The sequence below is a fragment of the Sabethes cyaneus genome, chromosome 1 (assembly GCF_943734655.1).
Source record: "Sabethes cyaneus chromosome 1, idSabCyanKW18_F2, whole genome shotgun sequence".
Taxonomy (NCBI): domain Eukaryota; kingdom Metazoa; phylum Arthropoda; class Insecta; order Diptera; family Culicidae; genus Sabethes; species Sabethes cyaneus.
Genome location: NC_071353.1, coordinates 6,499,958 through 6,508,581, shown reverse-complemented (window position 1 = coordinate 6,508,581; position 8,624 = coordinate 6,499,958). Strand labels below are relative to the sequence as shown.

General features: G+C 44.9%; 1 protein-coding gene across 1 annotated transcript; it reads right to left on the bottom strand.

Annotated features, from left to right (window-relative positions):
- Nucleotides 1–1,809: 1,809 nt before the first annotated feature.
- On the bottom strand, nt 1,810–8,256 carry LOC128735749 (uncharacterized). Its single transcript, XM_053830241.1, has one exon. The coding sequence runs from the start codon at nt 8,254–8,256 to the stop codon at nt 1,810–1,812; it is 6,447 nt and encodes a 2,148-aa protein (XP_053686216.1).
- Nucleotides 8,257–8,624: the final 368 nt, after the last annotated feature.

Genomic DNA, 8,624 nt, shown 5'->3' with positions numbered 1-8,624 from the left:
TCAATCAGCTAGTTCAACTTGGACCAGTTCACAAAAACAGTTTGATAATCCTTGATGGCGATCAACTGCATGGTGAGAAACATTTTACGATCGTTAGCATAGATTAGATAGGTACACATCCGGCCTTTACTAGCATGATCACATTACAGAATAATAATCCCAGGTTACAATTTGGGTTTTATTACCCTCTTATGATGGTTTCAATTGCCAAAATTGGACTTGAAAACCGCAATAAGGGTCCATTAAAACTCACACTGTTACTTGGGAATGTGAAGAGCTGAAGCACCATATAGCTTCCTTGAGGAGCATAAATCTTATTTATCAAAGCATAAGCAAGAATCACTGCTCGCTTCCTACACGCCTCGTACAAAGCTAAAACTAATACATGTGCCACCTAAGTTGAAGCTGGTGCGAACACCTCATGAACATCATTAAAAATTCGTAGTACATGTCAGTATCATGTTTAAAACCCCAGCGCGTAAGACTACATTTGACAATCTGCATTAGATCTACATATATCAATTTGTAACAAACAAATCATCAGATCCAGATGGTCCTAATGATGCTTAAAAATATTTGAAATTTACTTTAATTCTAGAACGTATAATGTGGTAGTCGAACCCGAAGAAACTCGGTTAAAGGTTCTTTTCAGACCGATGACAGCACCGTAGGTTTCGTAATTAGTGCGTCGAACAGGCAATCTGAAGAAGGCACTACTGCGAAGAGCTCGAGAATGGACTTTTTATCTTTTTTTTGTAAGCTGGAAACGTAATGCCGCCACAAATCTTACGGAACTTGTTTCGTTCTGTTTAAATAACCGAGAAGAAGGCGCGCAAGTAGACGCGATATATACTAAAAAGCCGCACTCGACCGTGAAGATCCCGAAATATTGCGAAATTGGATGGAGAAGCCTGGATTTTTTTCTGTGTTCACAAGATGAACCTTACGACCGTAGTTTATGTGTCAAAATCAGTCCAGAAGAAACGGAACTGTTTTGCAATCTATCGGGTGTACGTCAAGGAAGCAATTTAAGCCCATTGCTTTTTACATTATTCATCAACGAGCTCTCTATGGTCTTACCAACTGGATACCGTTTAATGCTGAGGACGATAAAATACACCTGTTGAATACAGTTCAACGGGATTTTCAAAACTATAATTCTCCGCGAATTGAAGTGAAAGACAGATCTGTTTTGCTGGGAGAATATAATTTTCCTAAGGATTTACATAAGATTGGTAAATATACTAATTTACTTTGGGTTTGTATAATGATTGTTTAACTTACGTTTACTTCCCTTTATGTATCGTTACTATTATATGCGTCGTCTACGGGACGTTCAATGATGGTTTCTGAATAAGAATATTTAATTATGCATTTGCATATTCAGGCACAAACATATTTCTTACCGGTATATTAACAAATTAAATGCAGGTTATGAAAGTATTACGTTTGCGTATTAGGCACTAGATAAGGCATAGATAATAAACACTAGTTAAGGTTTAGCTAATAAGTACTAGTTAGGGTTTTAGTTAATAAGCACTAAGTCAAATTTAGCGTTAGCTTACTTTTAATAACTTTAGGAATATAAAATTCTATTGCGGTAGTTAACTTTACTTGCACGCTTGCTCTAATACGGTTCTCTTTTTATTTATCTCGGTGATCTGTCGTTCGTTATCTGTCACTCTCTTATCACCGCCCCAGTGTTGTGAGCGATCAGGTCAGTCGCAGGGTTGGGATAATGCAGGTTAGCGCGCTGGCCAAATGGAGTAGGCCAACACTTCCCCCAGGGTACATCAAGGTCCGGTTGATTTACGTTTCGACGCGCTGAACATCTAGAATCGCCAGCTGTGTGACTGGCCGTTGGTACACTCCGGTCATAGTCCGCACGGTCGCAACACGAACTTGGTTATCTTGACCAGGGGTAGCACAGATAACCTTTCCCTTAGGCCAGCAGTTCCGGGGTAGCTTATGGTCCACGATAACCACTATGTCTCCAGTAGTGAGAGGTTTTACAGGCTGAAACCACTTCGTTCGGCGAGTAATCTCCGGCAAATAATCACTAACCCATCGCTTCCAGAACAGATTGGCCAGTATCTGGGAAGTGCACCAGTTCTGGTTTAGACAGAGGCGGCTATCGATACTCGTGATTAGTGGTTTTGTGCCGTTCGATGAACCGAGCAGGAAATGGTTCGGAGTAAGAGCGGGAGCTGAATCGGGGTCTATCGGCACATGAGTGAGTGGTCTGGAGTTAACTACGTTCTCTATTTCAGTGAGGGTATTACGAAACACCTCGTCAGACGATTTTCTCGGTATGCAGATGGCCATCAAGTTGCTCTTTACGGTACGTATCAAACGCTCCCAACTTCCGCCCATATGAGGTGCCAGCGGAGGGTTAAATACCCATTCAGTATCAGAGCTAACGAATTCCTCCATAATTTTGTCTTGATCGATAACTTCTGCGAGTTTCTTCAGTACACGATCTGCCCCAATGAAATTAGTGCCACGATCGCTGTAGAATTTACGGGGTTGCCCACGACGAGCGACAAAATTACGGATTGCCATAATGCACGAACTAGTGGTTAGCGAATGCACTACTTCTATATGGATCGCACGAACTGTCAAGCATGTGGCTAGCATTCCCCAGCGTTTCTCGGCCCTTCTGCCGACGACCACTTCGATTGGACCAAAATAATCGATACCTGTGTGAGTAAACGGACGTTGGTATGCTGCTAGACGACCAGGTGGTAGATCTGCCATGAACGGAGGGTTCGGTACTGCGTTTTTGATCTTACATCTTTGGCAATCTTTGCGTACTTGCTTAAAGCATGCTCGTATGCGGCTGATTTGGTATTTTTGCCGTAGTTCGTTTATCACCGTTTCGTGGTTTTGGTGGTGATATTTATTGTGGTAGTGCGATATTATTAAGGTAGTAATATGATGCTTACGTGGTAGGATGATGGGTGTCTTTGCATCTTCAGTGGTGTACTGACAAGCTGCGATACGGGTTCTCATACGCAGTATGCCATGGCCGTCCAACCAAGGTGTAAGTTTGTACAATGAACTGGATTTCGGAAGCCCTGTGATCTGCGTGTTGCTATTTTGTGGTAAATTTTGCAGGATGGAAACTTCCTCAGGATAGCCTTCTTGCTGTGCGAGTCGGATAAGGTATACTTCAGCGGCGCAGAGTTCTCTTTCGCCAAGCGGTCCTGCAAGTCGGGTCGCAAACAGTTCTTTTTGTTTTTTGGAGCGACAGTTTGCAGTGAACCGCAGCACACGTGCTACTACATTTCGCAATCGTTGCCAACTAGAGTAGTCTGTGACGGAGATGACTGGGTCCGGAAAGGCGCAGTGAACTAAGAGACTTGCCACGAGCTCGGCTTCTGTGGATTCGTTTCGAGTTACTGGTTGCGGCCATTTGTCTTCAGTCGCCCACAGAAAGTCCGGTCCGTTGAACCATCTGCTCTGTGAAGATAAATCAGGAAGTTTGTCCCGTTTCGTTCCATCGTCAGCAACGTTTAGTTTACTGGGTACATAGTGCCACTCGTACGCCTCTGTGGACTCCAGAATTTCTGTAACTTTAAATCCGACAAACTGGGTGTATCGCCGATGATCGGAGTTGAGCCAACACAAAACATCCCTTGAGTCTGTCCAGTAGAACCTCTTAGTAACTTTCATAGCCAGCGTTTCGATGATTGTACGAGCGAGCCGAGTTCCTATTACAGCGGCTTGTAACTCCAGTCGTGGAATCGAGGTGAGCTTTAGCGGAGCTACTCTTGTTTTAGAAGTGACAAGAGAACAGTGAATTGATCCCTTCTTCACAAAGCGAATAAAGCATACGGCTGCCATTCCGTTTCTTCCGGCATCTACAAAGGTGTGTAACTGGATTTCATCGGCTTCCGCGAACGAGTACCTGGTGCTGTAGCATCGACTGATTTGCACGTTCTCAACATCGGGAAGGACTTTCAGCCAGGTAATCCAGTTTGCGAATGTATCGTCGTCTATTTCCTCATCCCAACTAATGCCAGATCGCCAGATGTCCTGCAATAAGAACTTTAAGTAGGCTAGGAAGTGTGCGAGAAGTCCAAGTGGATCGAATATGGACATGAGGACTCGTAAAACTTCTCGTTTCGTGGGACGACGTTTTCCTTTTAGTAACGCTTCGCCGTAACGATTCCATCCAACCTTGTAGGTGAATGCATCTGTTGTAGTATTCCACCACATGCCAAGGACTTTCTCAGTGGACAGCTCTGACGACAGGTCGAGACTCCTCTCCTTCGTGCTTACTTCTTGCAGTGCTGATGTCACACGTCTGGAATTACTGATCCAGTTCTGCATCACGAATCCCCCTTGTGCATGCACGTATTTAACATCCTTCGCAGTTTGTATAGCATCTTCTTCGGAGGCGACGCTGATTAGCATATCATCCACATAATGCGACTTTGTGATGGCTTCGTATGCTTCTGGGTACTCATCCTTAAACCGTTTCGCATTTATATTCTTAACGTATAGAGCGCTACTAGGAGAACAGCATGCTCCAAAGGTCATGACTTTCATTGCGTATACCACGAAGTTTCCGTCCTTATCCGTCCAAAAGAAGCACTGATATCGTTGATCCTTTTCACTGATTAATACCTGGTGAAACATTTCACGGATGTCTCCAGTAACTGCCACAGGATGTAGACGGAACCGAAGCAAAATAGCGAAAAGGGAAGAGAGTAGATCTGGTCCCTTCAACAGAGCGGAATTCAGTGATTTTCCGTGAGCCTTAGCGGCAGCGTCCCACACTATTCTCACTTTTCCGGGCTTATTCGGATTTGTGACTGGGAACACAGGAAGAAACCATTTGCATTCTTGTTTCACTTCGCCGCTGGAAAGCTTACGAATATAGCCTTTTGCAACGTAGTCTGCGATCTTCTGCTGCAATACTTCCGCTAGCTGCTTATCTTTCTCCAGACGCTTCTCTAACAACTGATGACGGCGGAGTGCCATTTCTCTATTATCGGGTAAACGGATGTCGTCATAGCGCCAAAGCAAAACTGTTTCATAACGCTCACCATTAAAATGCGTGCGAGACTGTAAAAGTGACTGAGCTCGTTCCTCTTCGGACGATAAGAGCACTTTAGCTGGTTTTACAACTCCGATACTATCAAGGGAAAAGTAATCCTTCATGGCTTGATGCAAATCTTCGTCAGTTTCTTCGTTACAAGAGTTGACATGAAATACGTAATGAAACATGTTTGGTGTTTGTCCGATACCCAGTCCTCCACAAACAGTCCATCCCAGTCGTGTTTTCATTGCAATCGGTTGTCCCAGTTTTCCTTCACGGCTCTTTAGCGTCAATCCCAATTGAGCGTGCTTCATCCCAATCAGGATTCGTGGACGAGCGTCGTGATATGATTCTAGGGGTAGCTTTTTAAGATAGGGATGTGAGCGCACTAACTCGTCGAGGTCTAAAGTTTGCGGCGGCAGCATTAGCTGGTTGACAGTTCGCACATCTTCTAAATGAAACTTCTTGTCTTTGCGATGGCTTCCTGCAATATGAAGCTTGACAATGTGGGAGTCCTTCTCATGGCGTTGTGCGCCGCCAGTCCATCGCAGGCATAGTGAGCTCGGGATTCCAGTCAACTCTAATTCGTCAGCCAATTCTTGATCGAGCAGCGTCAATGCGGATCCTTCATCAAGGAATGCATAAGTGTGTACTTCCTTTTCAGGTGTAGAAAGCACTACTGGAAGATAGCGAAACAGCACAGGGTTTGATGTTGTCCGGTGTATATTGCAGCCATGTCCAAATTCACTGGCGTTCGGTTGAGCTGACTGTTGGTTGTCACTCGGAGCATGGTTTATTTCCCTTTGCTCGTTGTGTAGCAGTTCGTGATGTCTATATGTACATCCGTCTCTACCACATGGTTTGGCCTTGCAACTTCCTTTATGTTGACGAAGGCATGTGCGGCAGAGTCCGAACTCCCTGACTACTGCCCATCTGGCATCCCTGGAGAACTCGTGGAATCGTTTGCACTTGTCCACAGATTTGCAGTTCCCTTTGCACACTGGGCACGTCTCCTTCGTTGGTGTTGACTGGGAATCTATTGCCATTTTCGAAAACGGATGCGGTTCTACGTCTTGTGGAGCTATCAACTCAGAGTGTGCGTTTAGGTAGCTATCTCTCTTTTTTGTCCGATGAACATCGTTACGATCAGGTTTTACTTCCAACGAGATAGTAGGAAACGTAACCGAGCTGGCTGCTTCAGCCAAATTGTATAACCATTCACTAAAGGTCGCCAGGTTGACCGTGAGCTGTGTTTTTCGATGTGTAGCCCAGCTAAGCTTAATAGACGGTGGCAATTTGCTGACAAGTTGATGTAACAACGTGACGTTGTACATATACTCATCTAAACCGCACGATTCGACTGTAGCGCAAAAGTTTTGCACACTCACTGCGAAATCCACTAATGTTTCTAATCGCTCTTCTCGAATTGCCGGTAACGAGCTTATCTTCCCAATCAGGGAGTGTATGATGACCTCCGGTTGTCCATACAACATCCTCAGTGTGTCCATAATTCCTCCTACGTTGCCTGGATGCATAAGTCTGCACTTAACAGCCTCATAGGCTTTTCCCTTTAAGCTCCTTTGCAGCCGCACCAGGTTCTCCTCTTCCGTAAACCCGCACATAGTTGTCGTGCTATTGAACATGGACAAGAAGATTGGCCATTCTTCGGGACTGCCGGAAAACGTAGGCAAGTCCCTCGAAACCGCTTGCCGTGCTGCTACCTGGGAACGTGAGAGTTGGAATTGGTCGTCACCTTCTTCGATGATTGCGCTGTTTATCGACGTCCTCTGTGTGCGTGCAGTACGCAACGCGCAATGAGTAGATCTGTTCGGATTCACCATTCTACTAATCGACCTGTTCAAGCCATTTGATGCTGACAGAACCTGTGTTGATTGGGGCAAGTTATCTGGACTGAAGTGTTCTGACTGCCCACGCACTGGGTTCTGGTGAGAATTTGGTAGATTGGTAAGTGGCGCAGAGGCTGGTTGGGAAGACACCACATTCCCTGTCTGAACATGTTCCGCATGTTGCTGTTGCGGTAGGCAACTTTTTCGTTGCAGCTGCTGATCCCACAAGATATTAATACGGTCTCTGTCTTGTTGCAACTGCTGCTGCTGCTCGCGTAGGATATTTTCCTGTTGCAACTGAAGTTGACGTTGTTTCTGTTGCAATCGCAGGAATTCTTCTTCCCTCTGCAGTTGTTTTTGTTGTTGCTGCCGAAGCAGTTCTTGCTGTAGCTTTTGTTGTTGCGGGAATTGCCCCTCTTGTATCCTTGCTTGATAAGCTTCCACCTGCAGAGCGTGTGGTGGTAGAGCAGCAGGGCCCGTAGAACGCTGAACGGTCTCCACCGGCGAGCGATTCGTTGTTTCAACCCATTGCTCCACTCTGCTTCGGGACACACTGGAGCGAGAACTCCGACTTGATCCTTTTTCGCTAGCTAAGGTTTCCAGAATGTTGTACTTCCTGTCTAGGAACTCCCTATGTTTTTCCGCCTCCTGTTGTTCCGTTATTCGTCGGCGTTCTGCCTCTTCTTGCTGCTCCTGTCTACGTCGCTCTGCTTGCTTTTCCTCGAACTCCCTTTCTTCCTGAAGTCTCAGTAGCTGCAACTTGGCACGATTTCGAGCAGACCTTTGCGATGAAGAACAGGAAACTTCCGACAACGGCTTCTCCAATTCGATTATTGGCACTCCTTCTACAGATGGTACGAAAAGTTTCTCCTTCCGCTTATCATTCCGTAGATTCGATTGAATAACTGGTACTGACGGTGGCTCAGAATGAATGGATTTACCACAGGATGAACGCGCGGAAGTTCTACCTTCCTGAACAGATAAAGTACGTCTGGACTTAAGCTCCGTTTTGGCATCCTTCAATGTTGGTTGTTTCTTTGACGTTGGCGTAGTTCGCTGGATCCATTTAGCGGTCTTGCAGTTGGTACAGCTCCAGCTCTGGTTCGCAACATCATCCGTTACCCCAACACAACTATAGTGATGCCATCCGTCGCAATGGTCACACTGCACCATTTCATCGGTATCAGGTTTTGCACAGCTTTTGCACGTTTGACCATCGATAGTCTTCTCCATCTCTTCCACCGCTACCACATCATCGCTACCATTATTATTCTTTCCACTTTCACTAACCACACCACCTTCTACCGGATTTGGTCGACCGGTCTTATTACTTCCACCGTTTGACTTCGAACGACTTGACATGTTCGCGAACCGATGCGTTCCGTGATAAACGAAAATTATATCGTGTTGAATACAGTTCAACGGGATTTTCAAAACTATAATTCTCCGCGAATTGAAGTGAAAGACAGATCTGTTTTGCTGGGAGAATATAATTTTCCTAAGGATTTACATAAGATTGGTAAATATACTAATTTACTTTGGGTTTGTATAATGATTGTTTAACTTACGTTTACTTCCCTTTATGTATCGTTACTATTATATGCGTCGTCTACGGGACGTTCAATGATGGTTTCTGAATAAGAATATTTAATTATGCATTTGCATATTCAGGCACAAACATATTTCTTACCGGTATATTAACAAATTAAATGCAGGTTATGAAAGTATTA